General features: G+C 41.8%; 1 protein-coding gene across 2 annotated transcripts in view; it reads right to left on the bottom strand.

Moving 5' to 3' along the window:
* mettl15 (methyltransferase 15, mitochondrial 12S rRNA N4-cytidine) overlaps positions 1 to 21,146 on the bottom strand; it is a 151,901-nt gene that overhangs the window by 32,185 nt on the left and 98,570 nt on the right. Inside the window, exons 2-4 of one of the 2 annotated variants that reach the window (XM_060839099.1) lie at positions 14,795 to 14,822; positions 3,031 to 3,222; positions 853 to 1,031 (exon numbers count right to left, since the gene is read on the bottom strand). In XM_060839099.1, the coding sequence (XP_060695082.1) occupies positions 853 to 1,031; positions 3,031 to 3,222; positions 14,795 to 14,808 (385 nt within the window). In that variant the 5' untranslated portion in view covers positions 14,809 to 14,822. The remainder of the gene's footprint in view (positions 1 to 852; positions 1,032 to 3,030; positions 3,223 to 14,794; positions 14,823 to 21,146) is intronic. The other variant, XM_060839098.1, reaches the window with a different exon arrangement.

Raw genomic sequence — 21,146 nt, 5'->3', positions numbered from 1 at the left:
ATTAGCAGTGTGCAAGCAAAAACAATAAAATTAATCCTGGTAAAATATTTTCCATTCAGAATCAAGATTTCCAATGATTAAGGACATCAGCAGCATCTAATTTTGTAAAAGTTGTTTAAACCTCCACTTATCAAAGTACTTTGACTTCATATTGGAATATTGTCCTTTACAGAGTAGCCATGGTTTGCATTCTGAAGTTAATGGAAATATTCATTTATACGGCATTTAACTTACAATATGAAACTTAGCAACTTCTCAAGAAGAAAATAAATGTAAGCAAATTGGTAAAAGCAGCTTTCAAACAAATCGTTATGGCAAAAAAACATTACTGGATCACTACAGTGGACTTGCAATTATTTGAATCACCTGGGAGATTCAGAATGTGTGGATAATTAAGAGGCTGCTTTAAAAATACTGCACAGTAAAGGCAGCAATTTTTCCTGGGGGAACAAATTGTTTTTGCAGCATCTTTTGTATACATCAGCCAATATTAAACCTTAAGTTTGTTCGATGACATTTGTTGATTTCTAATTCTACAAAGGTTCTAGGGAATGGATTCACTTAAAAATACCCCATCTATTTAAGTTTTAAGTAACACAGACAATTTACGCTGCAATAAATTGTCATCCCTACTTAAGAAGAAAATATTACATAATAATCCAGCAGAATAATAATTTCAGAATGTCAAATCTAATTTGTTGATTTCTATTCCTGATTCCAAACTAAAGCTCTGACATCAGAAGCATAATGCACAGGATTAGTACCTGCATGTGTACAGTACAAATAGGTCCCATTGGGACTTTTAAGATTAGTATTTTCCTTCCAGACACTGGCTGGAATTAATGAGAATACCTGCAACTATACTGGCGAGCTGCTGAGTGCGAGTGATGGGATAGATGCTGCGTGCCTGTGCGATTGCTGCAGCTATTTTCTTTGCATGCCTTTCTTCTCCGTAGATCCTCAAGATGGACGCAAGTGACTGTTGATCTAAGGCATTCACCACGTCAGCTGCGGTGGGCATGTCGGGGTACCTACGCACAAGAGAAGCCAATTAATTTCTTTGACGTCATTTTCATTGACAGAGGTGAAGCTTCACAGCACAGAGAGACGGAGCTGAAATGTACACGGCATACAAGAATGTTTCAGGTTCTTTTTGGCAACAGATAGTTTAAAAAAAGATATTTCAAAGCGCATCTTTGCCTTCAAATGAAAACCCAATTAAAACTATTTTTGTTGAAGTCACAGAATATTAATCAGCATTCTAATTTTGACCCATTGTCAGAAAGGCATGAAACTCAATAAATGACAGAAATTTTAGTCTCCTGTTCTTCTAACAAAAATATATGTTATATCTCGTAAAAAGTAACCAAAGTCTAAAATAAGTTTGCTGTGTGAAACAGAGCTCTCTTTTATTGTCTGCAAACAAATTTAGAAGACAGATCAGTCAGTCTTATGTATAATATGGAACAGAAATTTACCTACTCTGATATGGAATAATTCATATGTACAAAATTACTTTGTTTTCACAGAATTTATCATGACAAACAAAGGTACATAGTTCAACCTTCTGGGGCATTTAACTAAGCAATATCCATTCCATATAATTTCGGAAACTAATCTGATTAATGAGTAATAGGTTATTCTAAGGAACAAGGATTGAAATTCTTTAAGTTGTTGGTAATTTCAAGTTGAATTCTTTGTAGAAAATACATGTCTAGGCCAACTTCCATCAGTTTCCATCATACAGCTCACATCAACTTAGATACAAATTATTGATAAGCCCAATCATGCAAATAGAATCTTATTGGCACCATGTCATTTTCAACAGTTTACAATTTGCTACTTTGAATCAAATGTAGCATGGTTTAAAATGTATTCCCAATCAGAGGAAGAGAAATTTTATTCTCTATTTGTAAGACGCAAAAACAGCGTGCTCTGTATGATTTTTTGATCTCCCTACCACAAATCATTTTAGAGACAAACCAGGAACTCTGACACATGTTGTTGGTCGTCTCAAATATAAAATGAAAATGTGAGCAGCATCTTGACATTTGAGGGTTATGAGGCAACGCACTGCTTACAAAACGGACAAACACACTGCAAGCCAATTTGTGGGAAATGGGATTAGATTAGATTACTTACAGCGTGGAAACATGCCCTTCAGCCCAACAAGTCCACACCGACCCGCCGAAGCGCAACCCACCCAAACCCCTTACCTAACACTACAAGCAATTTAGCATGGCCAATTCACCTGACCTGCATATCTTTGGACTGTGGGAGGAAACCAGAGCACCCGGAGGAAACCCATGAAGACACGGGGAGAATGTGCAAACTCCACACAGTCAGTTGCCTGAGACAGGAATTGAACCCAGGTCTCTGGCGCTGTGAGGCAGCAGTGCCACTGTGCCGCCCTATTCCAGTTGATCACAGGACTGACTGATGATGATAATGCAACAAAGATCCATGCTCTACTATTTTGACTGGTTTATCTTAGGCTGTATAATATGCTTCAACTGAGACCAGTTCAAAACACCACCCTCCCTAAGAAAAACACTTTTTAGCAGCATTCCCTCTGGATTCTAGGCACTGTGTATTTCTGGACCTCAGTGGAGGAAATAATCTGTCCTCTATTGTATCAAGATTCTTCTCTGAACTAAAACTAATTGTGACACATCTAATTTCAATTCGGTGGAAGTCTGTAGAATCTGTAAAATTTTTTTTCAAAAAGTGCAGACACAGTATTGTGATCCTGCTGTTTGAAGCTAAGAAACACATATTCACCATTTTCCTTATTGCTAAGAAATTGAATAAGAAAATAGCACTACTTTTTATTCACACTATGCCAGAAAATATCTAGCTTTAAGCTCTTACTGCACACGCTCTTTTCTGCTTTCATTACCAGATATATGATAGAACCATATTTCCCACAATTATTGCCTACAGAAGGATTAACTGGAGTATTTGTGTTGGCTCATATGATTCAATTTAAAACAATTTTGCAATGAGGATAACTGCAGTTTTTGTACAAACCTGTCTCCATCCATTCTCATGTCAAGCGGACCATCTTTGCTTAATGCAAACCCACGCCAAGGAACATCTAATTGCATAGAGGAGCAGCCTGCGTCTATGACAACTCCATCAAAAGTGTCTGTCTCTACGCCCGATGCCACTAATAAGCTCTCCAGCTGGCTGAATCTTCCAAGAAAAGGTTGAATCCGAGCACTGAAAGAAAGAAGTCACAATCAGAAAAGAATATTCTTGACAACGCTACTGAGGACAATTATGATGGCAAATCCTATTTAAGAGCTGTCATCCAAGCTACTGAGAAACCTATACAGCTACAATTTCTCTTTGCCCTGCATCAAATGCACATTTTTCTTCAGAAGGGTCATTCTTCTTCAGAAGAGCACAGACATTGAAGAGTCATAATGGAATCAAAACATTAACTATCTCTCCATCCAAAGACACTGGCAGACCTGCTGAGTTTCTCCAGCACTTCATTTTGATGACTGTTCAGCATTTTTTGATTGTCTAGCCAGATATAGTGATATAATTAACTAGCTCATTATTTTGAGTAATCTTGACTCTACTGCTCCTGTGTTTGCCACTCCATTTCCAAGCGCAGGTATCGACATGGACATGTAGTATTTCAGATCTATTTTCAGGCATCTGATTACAGAGTCCACTATAACTTCATTCCACTGCTAAGTGAAAGGAGTAATAGACTTGAGTCAGCATGAGATAAACTGAAGGTGATATTGATTTTTTTTTAAAGAAAACACCACATATTAATTTATATTTAAAAGATTTCACATCACAAAAGCCGAGAATATGATCATTACTGCATTGCTGCTTGCAGTCTGCAAATTGGTTTCATGCATTTGCTGCATCATAATGGTAACTTTCTTTCAAAAATTACCTCAGTAACTCTAAAGGACATTGGAATATCCTGAGATGCTGTCTAATTGCAAATCTTTTTAAGTAGCTACAACATTCTTTGAATCAATTCTATCAAAGAATAGTGACTGCAGATCATTGACAAAGAATTCTTCCAACAGGATCCAAAATGTTTAATTAACTGGCCAGATGTTAAATCTATATTTGTAGTAACAAAGAAAGACAAATGAAAGAAAACCTGGAAAAAATTGCCATGAGTTCTTTACTGTTCCTAACGTGCATCAATAGAAAAAAAAACAGAATAAATAATTCACTGAACAAAACACCAAGAAATGACTGCTTTCCAAGCTGTGGTTATTTCCCCATTTCATCAGCTCATTCCTGATGAAGGGCTCATGCCTAAAACATTAACTCTCCTGCTCCTCCCTTGCTGCCTGACCTGCTGTGCTTTTCCAGCACCATGCTCTCAACTCTGATCTCCAGTATCTGCAGTCCTCACTTTCTCCCTGTGGTGATGTCTCCACCCACTTTCTGGACTATGTCACAACTTATGCGGGTAGTGCAGTCAAAATCAAATTTCACTCTTCCTGCAGTCACCACAACAGGGAAAAGGTTTAGTCACACAATTCAGTCTTGTCAATTTACTGAACAAACTCAGGTTAATAGGAAATACTCACTGGATATCTGTTCTTAACAAGAAATAATAAACCAATTGCTTTAACCAATGGCAATTAGGAAATATGAAATGCTCACTTATAATTTTATATCTTAAACTCAGCATTTTTTAAACTCCTCCTTCCCAAACAGACAGACACGCAAAGAAAGATGATAAATGGATATTAAAGGTGGACAAAGTAAAAATGATCTTGGAAACACAGTTCAACAGCACCAGTCCGATCACAGGATTCGATGAGGTGCTTTCTTTCTCTTCCTTTCAATTCTTTTATAAATCTTTGCTGTTGATACAAGGCTATTTGCACACCAGCGTTCTTTCATTAATTGGATGAAACGTTGTCCTTTCACTGTCTTTAAAAGTGCCTTACTCTTTCTTCGACAGGAGATTTGCAGAGAAAGCTAAGTGGAAGACAACTAGCTGCATGTGGAAACTTTCTGGGACCTCAAACAAACTCTGTCCGGGCTAAATTCTTCTCTGCCACAAATAGGGGCACCTGGTCAGAAATTACCTCAAAAATTACCTTAGTAGCTCTAAAGGACACTGGAATATCCTGAGATGCTGTATAATTGCAAATTTTTTAAGTAGCTACAACATCCTTTGAATCAATTCAATCAAAGAATAGTGACTGCAGATCATTGACAAAGAATTTTCCCAAAGGGATCCAAAATGTTGTTCAATTAACTGGCTAGATGTTAAATCTATACCTGTAGGATCAAAGAAAGACAAATGAAAGAAAGTCTGCAAAAATACCATGTTTTCTTTACTGTTCCTAACATGCATAAATAGAGAAAAAATAATCCAAAACAGAATAAATAATTCACAAAACAAAACACCAATTTGCCAAGAAACGACTGCTTTCCAGCTTCCAAGCTGTGGTTATTTCTCCATTTCATCAGCTCATCCTGGTCAGAAGCCAATCAGAACATTATTGTTAAGTAGCTTTCCCTTAATTCAGAGCCCATCAGCTCCATGGTGTCTGTTTCTGCTCTCTCTCTTTCAGGAAAAGCGCAACATTTTACACAACTCACAACACACCCATTATTCATTATTTTAAAAATTACAGCAATCTCTTTGCACAGTCTCCTTGGTATAAAGCAGTTTCGTTTAGACCATAGTTCAAAGGTAAAACAATAAAAAGATGTGACATTTTAAACTATCAGATCTTAGCAAAGGCATACAAATCTCATACTTAGCCAGTGGTAATATTGTGAACAATGAAGGAGTGTGTGCTGCAATTCAAGTCCTAAAGCTTTAAATTTTGTCTGTCCTCAATTATAGTATTGGCTGAAGCCAACCTGTGAAATCTTACACTTTTCATCTTGGTTCTCTGCTTCGTAGATTTTCCAATGAGTGGATCCTGACCTTGCCGAAATTTCAGCATGGCATAATACATTTCCTAAGTCTGGACTCAAATCTACAGAATTCCACAACATGAATGTGCTTGGTTCTGCCAGTCATTCTAAACTGTTACCAGTAAATACCGCTGAGATGGTTAGAAATATAGCATTGAACAATGGACCTATGAAGCATGGGAATATTACCATTAACAGAAATAATAGGGTCAGCATAACAATTTACACACACAGTTGACCTTTCGAACAATTCAAAGAGCAGGGAAGTTCCCTCTGGTTTTCTGGCCTATATGTATGGCACTCAACTAACATCATTGACAGACCTCACCAAGTTCAACTCCATGGTTCCCAAAATTAGTGATAACTATACATCATATGTACTTCATTGGCAGAAAAGTAATTTGGTATATCGCGAAGTCACAAAAAAACAAGGTGATTCTTTCATTAATTTCAATATGACATTGGCATTCCAAGGGAAATTTATTCAAATCACCATCTGACAATTCTGGAACATACAAAATAGGAAATAGGAGATACTGAAACTATCCAATGCAAATCTTTGTCAACTTTTCTGCCAAAGTATACAGTGTTATAATTAATTTGTTAACTATCCGTCGAAATTCTGCTCAAAGTGATCTCCGCTGGATCTCCACCACTAACACTCGGGAGACGGAACACCCGAGGTTCTGTTTATTGTGACTGGTGACTTCAATCAAGCCAATTTAAGGAAGGTATTGCCCAAGTATCACCAGAACATTACCTGACCCACCAGGGGCCCGAACATTTTAGAAACTGCTACACCACTGTGAAAGATGACTATTGCTCCATCCCCTGCCCTCATTTCAGGAACTCCAACCACAATGCCATGTTTCTTCTCCCAGCTTACAGGCAAAAGCTCAAGCAGGAGACTCCCCTCGCTGATACCGGTCCAGTGCTGGTCAGAGGAGGCAGAGGATCAACTCCAGTGCTGTCTGGAATCAGCTGATTGGGCTATGTTCAAACAGTGCGCAGGTACCTTGGACAAGTACGCCACTACTGTCACAGTGTTTATCAACAAGTGTGGAGGACTGTATACCGAGGAAGTCAATCTGGGTGTTCCCCAATAGGAAACCCTGGATGAATCAGGACTTACAGAACCTGCTAAAAACCAGGTGTGAGGCCTTCAGATCAGGAGATCCACTCAAATATACGGAATCCAAGTATGACCTTTGCAGAGCCATTAAGACAGCCAAGGACCAATACTGATCCAAACTAGAGACCCAGACAGCACCTGGCGACTATGACAAGGACCAAATGACATCACGGGTTCTAAAAAGAGACAGTGCAAGATAACAGACGATGACATATCCCTCCCAGATCGTCTCAATACCTTCTATGCTCGCTTTGAGCAGAATTTTGGTGGAGAGCTAACACCTATTCTGAAAAGTCCTGATGAATCTATCCCAACAGACGAGGGAGTCACGGAGGGAGTAGTCTTTTCGGAATGCTGATAGGGGAGGGGAGGGAAATATATCCCTGGTCATGGGGTCCGTTTGGAGATGGTGGAAATGACGACGGATGAAATGATGTATATGGAGGTTGGTGGGGTAGTAGGTGAGGACCAGTGGGGTTCTGTCCTGGTGGTGATTGGAGGGGTGGGGCTCAAGGGCAGAGGAGCAGGAAGCGGAGGAGATGCGGTGGAGAGCATCATCGATCACGTCTGGGGGAAAATTGAGGTCTTTGAAGAAGGAGACCATCTGGGTTGTTCGGTATTGGGAACTGGTCCTCCTGAGAGCAGATGCGGCAGAGACGAAAGCATTGGGAATATGGGATGGCGTTTTGGTAGGGGGCAGGGTGGGAGGAGCTGTAGTCTAGCTAGCCGTGGGAGTCGGTCAGTTTATAGTAAATGTCCGTGTTGATTCGGTCGTCCGAGATAGAAATGGAGAGGTCTAGGAAGGGGAGGGAGGAGTCTGAGATGGTCCAGGTAAATTTGAGGTCAGGGTGGAAGGTGTTGCTAAAGTGGATGAACTGTTCAACTTACTCATGGGAGCATGAGGCAGCACCGATACAGTCATCAATGTAACGGAGGAAAAGGTGGTGGGTGGTGCCAGTGTAACTGCGGAAGATGACTGTTCCACATATCCTACGAAGAGGCAGGCATAGCTGGGGCCCATGCGGGTGCCCATCGCTACTCCTTTGGTTTGGAGGAAGTGGGAGGATTGGAAAGAGAAGTTGTTCAGAGTGAGGACCAGTTCGGTCAGTTGAAGGAGGGTGTCAGTGGAAGGGTACTGGTTGGTACGGCAGGAAAGGAAGAAGCGGAGGGCTTTGAGTCCTTCGTAATGGGGGATGGAGGTGTACAGGGACTGGATGTCCATGGCGAAGATAAGACATTGGGGACCGGGGAAGCGAAAATCATAGAGGAGGTGAAGGGCATGGGTGGTGTCCTGAACGTAGGTGGAGAGTTCTTGGACTAAGGGGGACAGGACCGTGTCGAGGTATGCGGAGATGAGTTCGGTGGGGCAGGAGCGGGCTGAGACAATGGGTCGGCCGGGGCAGTCAGGTTTGTTGATTTTGGGCAGGAGGTAGAAACGGGCGGAGCGGGGTTGTGGGACTATGAGGTTGGAGGCAGTGGATGGGAGATCCCCTGAGTGATGAGGTTATGCATGGTCTGGGAGATGATGGTTTGGTGGTGGGACGTGGGGTCATGGTCAAGGGGGAAGTAGGAGGAGGTTTCCCCGAGCTGGCGTTTAGCCTCAGCGGTGTAAAAGTCAGTGCGCCAAACTACTACCGCACCTCTCTTGTCTGTCGGTTTGATAGTGAGGTTGGGGTTGGAGTGGAGGGAGTGGAGGGCTACACATTCCAAGGGTGAGAGGTTGGAGTGGGTGAGAGGGGTGGAGAGGTTGAGGCGGTTAATGTCACGGCGACAGTTGGCAATGAAGAGATCGAGGGCAGGTAAGAGGCCAGCACGGGGTGTCCAGGTGGATGGGGTGTGTTGGAGGCGGGAGAAAGGGTCGTTAGAGGGTGGGTGAGGATCCTGGTTGAAGAAGTAGGTGCGGAGGATAAGGCGGCGGAAGAATTGTTCAATGTCTCGCCGCGTGTTAAACTCGTTAATCCGAGAACATAGGGGACTGAAGGTGAGGCCTCTGCTGAGAATTGATCTTTCATCCTCAGAGAGGGGTAGTTCTGGAGGAATGGTGAAAGCATGGTGGGGTGGAAGCTAGGACCTGCTGTGGGGCTGGAGCTGGGAGTGGGGGCGAGATAAGGCGTGGGGGCAGGAATTGGGGTGGGGACGGAGATCAGGGCGGGGGTGAGGTTCGGCGTAGGGGCGGGGCTAGGCGTGCGAACGGAGATCGGCGTGGGGGCGGGGTTAGGCGTGGGGGCGGGGTTCGGCGTGGTCGGTGTGCAGGTGAGCGATGTCACTGGGGGCGGATGTGGCTGCGGCAACGGCAACCCAGGGAGCGGAAATGGCTGTGGTGACGACAGAAATGGTGTTGTTTCCGATACCGTGCACCCCACGGAGGACACGAATCTGTCGGCGAAGGTCTTCCTGGTGATCGTGGAGGCGGTTGTCCGGGCGGCGATTGCGGAGGCTGCAAGGTCGGTGGGGGCGGAAATGACGTCATGATTCGCGGCGGCGGTTGCTGCCAAGGGCGCTGCAGCGGCCGCGTGGTTAATGGCGCCAGAGTGATTTCGGAGGCCGATGGAAGATTCTGGAACAGTTGAGGAACCCAGACTGTGGGGGTAAGTACATGAAAGCTTTTGGTACTTACTGTCTTTAATTTCCGATATGGCTAGGAAGAACTGTTTGTTTAGTGTATGGATTCTTCTGTGGATGAAGAACAGTAGAGATCCTTTGCAGGTCTGTGAGAGTGTTGTCCTGAGCTGGGGTAGGGCTGATTGCAGGGGATGTAGGTAGCGGCACATGGCTGCAAGCGTGGAGCAGAGGATCTGGAGGGAGGTCTGTTGCTGGAGGCTTCGGATTTGTTGTAGGTACTGGTTGTCCTGGTTGGGTCCAAATTTTGCTGGTCAGAACGTAGTCCGGAGTCCGTGCGGGGTCAGTCGGTTCCGTAGGCAGGTGCTGAGGAAGGAGATGTGGCTGTGGTAGTGAGTCTGTTTGAGAACGTGGCTGAAGAGCTTCTGTGCAGAGGAGATGACCTGGGGTGTGCAGTGAGAGAGGGACTCACTGAGATCCTTGTAGAGGAAGGAAGAGAGCTTCTTCAAAGAAGGCATCCTTGCAAGAGGATTCGCAGTAGGTTAAAATCTTCTAGGAGAAAGTGAGGACTGCAGATGCTGGAGATCAGAGCTGAAAATGTGTTGCTGGAAAAGTGCAGCAGGTCAGGCAGCATCCAAGGAGCAGGAGAATCGACGTTTCGGGAATGAGCCCTTCTTCAGGAATGAGGAGAGTGTGCCAAGCAGGCTCAGATCAAAGGTAGGGAGGAGGGACTTGGGGGAGGGCGTTGGAAGTGCGATAGGTAGAAGGAGGTTAAGGTGAGGGTGATAGGCCGGAGTGGGGGTGGGGGCGGAGAGGTCAGGAAGAGGATTGCAGGTTAGGAAGGTGGTGCTGAGTTCGAGGGTTGGGACTGAGACAAGATGGGAGGAAGGGAAATGAGGAAACTGGAGAAATCTGAGTTCATCCCTTGTGGTTGGAGGGTTCCCAGGTCCTTGGACTCCTCCATTGCCAGACCATAGCAACACGATGGCTGGAGGAAGAGCGCCTCATCTTCCGCCAAGGATCCCTCCAACCACAAGGGATGAACTCAGATTTCTCCAGTTACCGCATTTCCCCACCCCCACTCCGGTCTATCACCCTCACCTTAAACTCCTTCCACCTATCGCACTTCCAACGCCCCTCCCCCAAGTCCCTCCTCCCTACCTTTTATCTTGGCACACTCTCCTCATTCCTGAAGAAGGGCTCATGCCTGAAACGTCGATTCTCCTGCTCCTTGGATGCTGCCTGACCTGCTGCACTTTTCCAGCAACACATTTTCAGCTCTGATCTCCAGCATCTGCAGTCCTCACTTTTTCCTCTTCATGTGGAAGCACTGGTTACAAAGGCTCATCAATATCTCTTCTTCCTTAGGCAGCTGAGGAAATTTGGCATGATAGCAAATACTCTTGCCAACCTTTACAGGTGTGCCATCGAGTGCATTCTGTCTGGATGTATCACTACCTGATATGGCAACTGTACAATTCAAGATCAGAGACTATTACAGAGACCCGGACAATCACAAAGGCCAACCTCCCGTCTATAGAATCCATCTAGCAGGCCCGCTGTCAAGGAAAGGCCGCCAGCATTCTCAAAGATCCATCCCACCCTGGCAATGCTTTTCTACAACCTCTACCATCGGGGAGAAGGTACAAAAAGCCTGAACAGATGCACCAGCCAGTTTTGGAAAATTTTCTACCCCGCTGTTGTTAGAATACTGAATGGACTCACATTGGCCTGTACCTGTGTTTTGGTTTTTGCCGCTGTTTACCTGTTACTTACTATCTACTCTATTTAACTCTGTGATCTGCCTGTAGTACTCTCAAGACAAAGCTTTTCACTGTGCCTCGGTATATGTGACAATAAATTCAATTCAATTCAATTCAGAGACAAAACTGGAGATGCTTTATAATTTAGAGTTTAAAAAAACATTTTCAAGAAAAATAAGACTGATCAGTGAGTGTTACTGATGTACTGTGAAGGTCTGTGCTCATAAGACCTTTTTGTCTTTGACCACCATTTTTAAACTGCAGCAATTTATAGATTTCACACACTGCAGGGATTCTATAATTCTATAAATCAAAAGCATATTTACAAATGTAGTTCATAAATTCTGCTCTGAAAGGCAGGCTTTTTTTATTTTAGAAAAAGTCTGATGCTAATTCATTGATGCATGTTGATGACTATAAATTTAATCAGTTTTTGTGATGTCAGTTAAATCCCAATAGGCAGACTTTCACATCTTCAGAAAAACGTTTTATATCTGCTACAATTAAAACCTAGTTCAAAGAAGATGGAATTATTCAAAAGGGTTGCTTCACAAATTATTTGAGAAATATATGCTGTATTATCTCTTTCAGTCTAGTCCCCAAAAATTTGTCTTCGTTCAATTATGATCAGTTATTATTAAGTTGGCTTTAAAATTTCATCAAAATTGAAACAAAGGTGTAATGCCATGAGTTAAGACAGACAAACTAGCTGACTGTGCTGAGAGTGTAATAATTAAGTTTAGATTCTGTATTACATTCATTATGAGTCAAAATAAAAAAATTTAAGTTCCCTTACTTTTGTTCAAAGAACATAGAACATTATAGCGCAGTACAGGCCCTTCGGCCCTCGATGTTGGGCCAACCTGTCACACCAATCTGAAACCCATCTAACCTACACTATTCCACATTCGACTATATGCTTGTCCAATGACGACTTAAATGTACTTAAAGTTGGCGAATCTACTACCATCGCAGGCAAAGCATTCCATACCCTTACTACTCTCTGAGCAAAGAAACTACCTCTGACATCTGTCCTATATCTATCACGCCTCAATTTAAAGCTATGCCCCCTTATGCTCGCCATCCACCATACTTGGAAAAGGGCTCTCCCTGTCCACCCTATCTAACCCTCTGATTATCTTATATGTCTCTATTAAGTCACCTAGGAGAAAGTGAGGATTGCAGATGCTGGAGATCAGAGCTGAAAATGTGTTGCTGGAAAAGCGCAGCAGGTCAGGTAGCATCAAAGGAGCAGGAGAATCGACGATTCCTGAAGAAGGGCTTATGCCTGAAACGTTGATTCTCTTGCTCCTTTGATGCTGCCGGACCTGCTGCACTTTTCCAGCAACACATTTTTCAGCTCTGATCTCCAGCATCTGCAGTCCTCACTTTCTCCTAGGTGACTTAATAGAGCCATATAAGATAATTAGAGGGTTAGATAGGGTGAACAGGGAGAGTCCTTTTTCAGCTCTATTAAGTCACCTCTCAACCTTCTTCTCTCTAACGAAAACAGCCTCAAGTCCCTCAGCCTTTCTTTGTAAGACCTCCCCTCCAGAACAGGCAACATCCTAGTAAATCTCCTCTGCACCCTTTCCAAAGCTTCCACATCCTTCTTAGAATGCGGTGACCAGAACTGTACACAATACTCCAAGTGCGGCCACACCAGGGTTTTGTACAGCTGCAGCATAACCTCATGGTTCCGGAACTTGATCCCTCTATTAATAAAAGCTAAAACACTGTAAGCCTTCTTAACAACCCTGTCAACCTGGGTGGCAACTTTCAAGGATCTGTGTACATGGGCACCGAGATCCCCCTGCTCATCTACACTACCAAGAATTTTACCATTAGCCCAGCACTTTGCATTCTGGTTACTCCGACCAATGTGAAACACCTCACACTTGTCTGCATTAAACTCTATTTGCCACCACTCAGCCCAGCTCTACAGCTTATCTATGTCTCTGTGTAACCTACAACATCCTTCGTCACTATCCACAACTTCATCGACCTTAGTGTCATCTGCAAATTTACTTTGAGTTTCTAACATACACGTTTATTGTTTACTAATGAGAACTCACTAATTTATCTAGTTGATTTTATTCCAATCAGGGTAAATGTTCTGCGTTATACAGTTTGAACTAAATCATTTTAGAACTCAATTCATTCGAAAGGAGCAGTCTTTTAACAGAAGGTCAATGGTGCACCATTAATTCTCATGATCTTTGCAGTAGTTACTGTAAATTATTGTATCAAGTCCAACAGCTAAAACAATTGAATGCCAAAACTAATGCTTACAACATAAATCCAGCAACAAGCTTCTGAATATCACATTTCCACCACTCATGACCAAGAGACTACTTTACAGTAATGCTTTTCATTAAATATCTATCCAATAGCCCAAAGTTTTTTGGTGCCAAACAATATACATGGAAAGAAATGAAAATATTTTACCACTTACTCCATTTTCTCAATTTTGCATAGGACATATTGCATTCCATAATTCACAGATATAACAATCTTTATTCAGTACTGTAAGCTAAAGTCAAAATAATTAATCTGGAGAAAGTCATATTAATGAACGTTAACATTACAATAAGAAACAGAGTGGATGCCGGGAAAATGTTTCCATTGGTTGGAGAGATGAGGACCTGAGGGCATCGTCTTAGAGTAAAGGGAAGACCTTTTAGAATGGAGATAAGGAGAAATGTCTTCATCCAGAGAGTGGTGAATCTATGGAACTCATTGCCACAGAAGGCTGTGGAAGCCAGGTCATTGAGTATATATAAGATGGAGACAGACAGGTTCTTAAGCATCAAGGGGACTAAGGGTTACAGGTCGAAAGCAGGAGATTAGGGTTGAGTAATTTATTAGCCAGAACGGAATGGCAGAATGCACTCAATGGGCTGGGTGGCCTAATTTCTGTGTCTGTGCATTACGGTCTCATTATTGCCCAGAGTTCCCCTCCTATGTCAGGTGTGCTGAGATGGGAAAATTCTGGCTGAGTCATCCAGGCTTTTAAGACTGGCTACCTGGATATAGGATTTTCAATATAAGGGAGTAGCCTGGAATAGGGATAAGAGTGGTTGACCCAGAAAGAACTGGAGAGATTGCTGCATGATGATGCAGATGGCTGGAAGGCCTGCTCTTTGTATCCAGAATTCTGTTTGAAGTTTAAAAATAAATAATAAAGCTTGAAGTATGTATCCAGCTATCATACTCACAGGAATTCCCAACACATGTGAACCCATGCAACTTCACGCTCCCATGCAGCAACGATGGCTATTAATACCTTCCTTTGCAACCTTTGTGCCTCCACTCACAGCTAAGGCTATTTACAGTTCTTTTGTCAACTTGGTGCCAACCTATGCCTTATATCCATCTATCACAATGTGCCCTGAGATTGTCCATGCCAACTCACCTTGTACCCACCATTGACAGAATTCAACCTATGCAGAATGGAGAAAAAAATGAAGTTCAACAACAAAATTTAAAGTATGCCTTGTAAAATTCAAACTTTCTTATGATGAAAAAAAAACACTAATTCCTAAATAAACATTTATTAAATTTACATGCCTTCACTTAAATAAAACATTATAATAACAAACATATAATTCAAAAGCATAACCCCTTGTAACAGCAAGCATTGGAATTCATAGTTCCACTTCAAAGAATCTATAACTTCTAGTAGCTGTGAATCAAACTGTGAAATAGCAGTCACTGGTTAAAAAAGGGTTGTAGAATCAGTCACACAGCATGAATCTAGCAATTGAAATGCTTAGACTTATGTCAATAGGAGTGAAATAACAACAAATTTTCTTACACACCCCACCATTTTCAAATGTTTAAGGGGCAGAACCTTTAAATTCCTTATGAGGTGCCTTTAAAGGGTTCCTTTGACAGTATAAAGTTGAGAATAATGAATTTATAGGCACACTTGGTTTGAATTCTTAAGTCTACTTTTAAAAATTTCAAATGGACCTTACCATCACCAAGGAATACTCCTCTTCTTTTAAGGTTAGATACATAAAGGCTTCTTACCTACCTAAAGGGACACTCTGGCTAACAATGGAAATGTAGCAAGTTCACAGCTGTTCATACAGGTGTACACAACAAGCTTCACAGAGTATACTGGGTAGTTCAGGGTGGAAGACAGGATAAAAGCTGCTCCTTTTTTAAGATATTTTCAGTGTTGGAGCTGATTTCCTTGAATTCTACGAGCATTGTTTTGGAACTTTAGAAAAAAAAATCAAAATAATGGGACTTCAAAAAAGAGGAAGAGAGACAAGATAGTGAACTATGTGGGAAGTGAACCAAACACAGAAATAAATTTGCACAGCTGTCTAACTCAGCAATGAACCTGCAGAGCTGATTACCTCTGCTGTCTGGTTTCAAGTATCTCTGGACATTGGAGTTCCTTCCAAGAAAAATAAGCAGAAGGTGAAATTCACAGCAGACCGTGGAAAAACCTATGTGGGAGAGCTCACAGCAGGGAGCAGCTAAGTGGTATTGTTTACTTTTTTGTGTAAAGTTACAATAGTGAGTGGAGCGGCTTTTTGTCATTATATGTTTTATTGAGAGCTGTCTATTGATTAAACTTTAAAAATAAACAAGAACAGGTACTAAGATAGCTTGGAGCAGTGAATTTAGGGCAGTAATATTGTGCTATCTTTTGGGTGTGTAGACTGTTAAGGTGCAAAGATTGCCTTTAGTAGAGTGATGTCCTCTTCCTATTGGATGTGGGAGATTAGGGAGAGTTTTGATGTTACTGACTATTATGTCTGCAGGAAATGTGTTTGGCTGTAAATCCTATCAGATCACATGGATTGGTTGGAGTAGCAGTTAGAGGCAAAGAGGAATTTACAGGGCCTAGGGGATGTGATTGATAGCATTTGCAAGGAGGGAGATAAATCAAAGATACAGTTAGATGGGATACCTCCAGGAAAAGTAGGAGAGGGAGGCACATAGTGTAGGAGTCCCCTGTTGCTATCCCCATCTCAAGTAAGTAAACTGTTTTGGAAAATATATCTGGTGAAGGGCACTCAGGGGAATGTAGTATGGATAGCGAGGTTTCTGGTACAGGGACTAGCTCCAATGTAATCAGGTTCCAAGGGATGGATTGTGATAGGGGACTCTTTATTCATAGGTACAAACAGATGATTCTGCAGCCAAAAATGAGACATCAGAATGGTGTGTCTCCTCCATGGTGCAGGGTCAAGGATATCTTGCAGAAGGTGTAGAATATTCTCAAAAGGGAGAGGGACCAGCAGGAGGTCATTGTACACATTGGAACTAATGACTTCCAGGAAGAGTAAAGGATGAGATTCTATGGAGTGAACATAGGAAAGTTAACAGGAATTTAAAAAGTAGGCCCTCGAGGGTAGTAATATCCAGATTACTGCCATGAACTAATGAGATTAGGAATAGGAGAATAGAGCAGATGAATGCATAGCTGAGAAGCGGGGGTGAAGGATTCACATTTTTGGATCATTGGAATCTCTTTTGGGGGTAGAAGGATGGATTGCACTTGAATTGGCAGGGACTTTTGCTAGAACTGCTCTGGAGGATTTAAACTAGTTGGAGGGTGAGGGAACCAAGGGAGGTACTGAAAATAGAGATCAGTCTGAGACTGGTACAGTTGGGAAAAGGGCAACTGAAACAGTCAGGGCAGGCAGGAACACAGCAGACAACGAAGTGGGATTAATAAATCAAATGGCATTTATTTCAATGCTGGAGGTCTAACAGGTAAGGTAATTGAACTCAGGGCATTGTTGGGAACATGGGACTGGGATATCATAGCAATTACAGAGATGTGGTTCAACAATGGACAGGTTTGGCAGCTCAATATTCCAGGACATAAATGCTTTTGCAAAGATAGAAATGGGAAGGCAAGAGACGAGGAGAAGTGGCATTTTTCATTGGGGATAACATTATGGCTGTTCTTAGGGAGGATACTCCTGGAAATACATCCAGAGAAATTATTTGGGTGGAACTGAGACATAACAAAGGGTTGATGACCTTATTGGGATTGTACAATAGACACCACCTCACCCCCACCAACAGCTAGAAGGATTTTGAGCAACAAATTTGTAAAGATCTCAGTTATCAATAAGAATAATAAGGTGGTTCAGGGATAGGAATTTAACCTTCCAAACATAGGCTGGGACTGCCATAGTGTTAAGGGCTTGTGTCGGGAAGAATCAGTTAAATGTGTACAAGAAAATTTTCTGATTCAGTATGTGGATGTACCTACTAGAGAAGGAACAAAACTTGAGCCTGCTCCATAGCTACCTAATGAAGGAGCAGCACTCCGAAAGCTAGTACTTCCAAATAAACCTGTTGGACTATAACCTGGTGTTGTGTGATTTTTAATTTTGCCCACACCAGTCCAACATGTTCACAACTTGGGAAATAAGGCAGGGTAAGTGAGGTGTCAGTGGGGAAGCACTTTGGGGCAAGTGACTATAATTCTATAAGATTTAAAATAATGATGGAAAAGAATCTACAAGTTGAAGTATTAAATGGGAGGAAAGTCAATTTTGACAGTATTTGGTCACATTCAAAAGGTAATTGGGGGTGGAAATTTGCAGGTAAAGGGATGGCTGGAAAATGGGCAACCTTCAAAAATGAGATAATGGGAATCTAGAGGCAGTATGTTCCTATTGGATCACTAGAGAAATTGATATTTTGGTCAAGAATAAGAAGGAAGCATACATCAGGCATAGACAGCAGGGATCGAGTGAATGCTTAGAAGAGTATAAAGGCAGTAGGAGTATACTTAAGAGGAAAATCAGGAGGGCAAAAAGGGGACACAAGATAGTTTTGACAGATAGGGTTAATGAGAATACAAAGGGATTCCACAAATATGTTAAGAACAAAAGAGTAACTAGGGAGAGAACAGGACCGCTTAAAGATCAGCAAAGCCGCCTATGTGTGGAATCGCAGGACATGAGGGAGATATTAAATTATTATTTTGCATCAGTGTTTACTGTGGAGAAAGATATAGAAGATGGAGAATGTAGAGATATAAATAGCAACAGCGTGAAAAATGTCCACATTACAGAGCAGGTGGTGCTGGACGTTTTAATACGCATAAAGATGGATAAATCCCAGGGTCCTGGCCAGGTGTATCCTAGAACTCTGTGGGAAGCTAGGGAAGTGATTGCTGGGCCCTTTGTTGAGATATTTGTATCATCAATATTCACAGGTGAGGTGCCAGAAGACTGGAGGTTGGCTAACGTGGTGCCAATATTTAAGAAAGGCTGTAAAGAAAAGCCAGGAAACTATAGACCAGTGAGCCTGACATCAGTGGTAGGCCAGATATTGGAGGGGATCCTAAGGGACAGGATTTACATGTATTCGGAAAGACAAGGAGTGATTAGGGTTAGTCAGCATAGCTTTGTGTGTGGGAAATCACGTCTCACGAACTTGATTGGGTTTTTTGAAGAAGTAACAAAGAGGACTAAGGAAGGCAGGATTGATGAAGGCAGAGCAGTGGATGTGATCTATATGGACTTCCGTAAGACATTTGACAAGGTTCCGCATGGTAGCAATCTCATGGCATAAAGGGAGAACTATCCATTTGAATACAGAACTGGCTTGAAGGTAGAAGGCAGAGTGTGGTGGTGGAGGGTTACTTTTCAGACCGGAGGCCTGTGACCAGTGGTGTGCCAGAAGGACTGGTGCTGGGTCCACTGCTTTTTGCCATTTACACAAATGATTTGGATGTGAACATAGGTAGTATAGTTAGCAGGTGTGCAGATGACACCAAAATTGGAGGTGTAGTGGATGGCAAAGAAGGTTACCTTAGAGTACAATGGGATCTTCATTAGATGGTCCAACGGGCTGAGGTGTGGCAGATGGAGTTTATTTTAGATAAATGTGAGGTGTTGCATTTTGCAAAAGGCAATCAGGACAGGACATATATAATTAATGATAAGGTCCTGGGAAGTGTTGCTGAACAAAGTGACCTGGGAGTGCAGGTTGATAGTTCCTTGAATGTGGAGTCCCAGGTAGACAGGATAGTGAAGAAGGTGCTTGGTATTCCTGCCTTTATTGGTCAGTGCATGGAGTATAGGATTTGGGAGGTCATGTTGTGGCCATACAATACAATTGGTCAGGCCACTGTTGGAGTACTGAAGTCAATTCTGGTCTCCCTGCTATAGAAAGGATGTTGTGAAACTTGAAAGGGTCAGAAAAGATTTACAAGGATGTTTGCAGGGTTGGAGAATTTGAGCTATTGGGAGAGACTGAATAGGCTGGAGCTAATTTCCCTGGAGCATTGAAGGCTTTGAGGTGACCTCGTAGAGGTTTATACAATCATGAAGACCATGGATAGGGTGAATAGTCAAGGTCTTCTCCACAGGGTAGGGGCATCCAAAACAGAGGGTTTAGGTTTACGGTGAGAGAGGAAAGATTTAAAAGGGTCCTAATGGGCATCTTTTTCATGCCGATGAAAAAGCACGTATGAAATGAGCTGCCAGAGGAAGTAGGGAAGGCAGGTACAATTACAACATTTAAAAAGTGTCTGGATGAGTAAATGATGAGGAAGGGTTTGGTGGAATATGGGCTAAATGCTGGCAAATGAGACTAGATTAACTTACGATGTCTGGTCAGCATGGACATGTTGGACCAAAAGTTCTGTTTCCATGCTACAACTCTACAAAAATCCCACTTCAGTTGAAGCAGCTAATAAATTAATTATTGACCTCAACCCTTCCCATCCCATCAATATGCAAAGTCCTGAGTTTGTGAGAGGGGTTTGCAATTTCTTGGTTCATCCGTTATTTTTACCACAATGGAGTGGTGCTCCACTTTAGCAAGAATTGAAACTTACTTTTCTTTCAGAGCATTGATTCTTTATTAGGATGCAACATGAGATGATGCAGTGATTTACTGGAATTCAAATAGATAGTGATCTTCAAAGAATGACTGCTGGGTAGCGATACAGTACAAACTGATTAATTCTAGCTCAGATTAATTGAAAATATGTGGTTTGAAAACACATTGATTTAGTAGTAGCTTTTATCCCACCAGAATTAGCAGAAAATACAATTAACCAATTCAATTCACAAATATTATGCACTCCATTCAGTTAAAACATACATTTCCAACATCTAAGGTTCTTTACTTGATTTTTTTAAAATCCTGGAGAACCAAACTCTGCAATTTCATGACAAGATAATTTTTTTTGTGGAAATTGTTCATTTTAAAATCAAGTGGGATGGAAAAGAGGTGGTGACTGGAAAGGAAAAGCAAAATTAATTATGATACAAGGCATGAAGAATGGAGGAGGAGGGGCAATGGCATTAACTAATGTAAAATGTCTTAACTCTGTATATAGATTGGTAATTGAAATCAGAGACACGGAAAAGGGTGTTTTGAACGATATCAGCACTTCTGTTCTTGTTTTCCAACAAACTAAAGCTCAAATTTAGGGCTCTATATCTCAATGCTAACTATGAAATACTTACAAAAGTTAGTCTTTAGAATGAGTTATATTTCTGATCAATCATATTTCACAAACTGCAAAAGAAACAGGGAATTTAAAAAAAAATTACCATGATCATTGCAATCACTGTGCAGATTGTAATTATAAAAGGTGTTCAGATTTTGTTTTACAGAAGGAAAACAATGAACAGTTTCTAAATGAATTTTATTTTGCACCCTCATTTAATATTTAATTTTACAAATATTTGATATTTCTAGGTCCCATTCAGTAAGTGCAGTCGTTTTCATGCAGTAGATTTTACCATAAATTAGTTAACTTTCTT

Source organism: Hemiscyllium ocellatum, chromosome 18, assembly GCF_020745735.1.
Source record: "Hemiscyllium ocellatum isolate sHemOce1 chromosome 18, sHemOce1.pat.X.cur, whole genome shotgun sequence".
Lineage (NCBI taxonomy): Eukaryota > Metazoa > Chordata > Chondrichthyes > Orectolobiformes > Hemiscylliidae > Hemiscyllium > Hemiscyllium ocellatum.
This window is presented reverse-complemented; position numbering and strand designations above follow the sequence as displayed.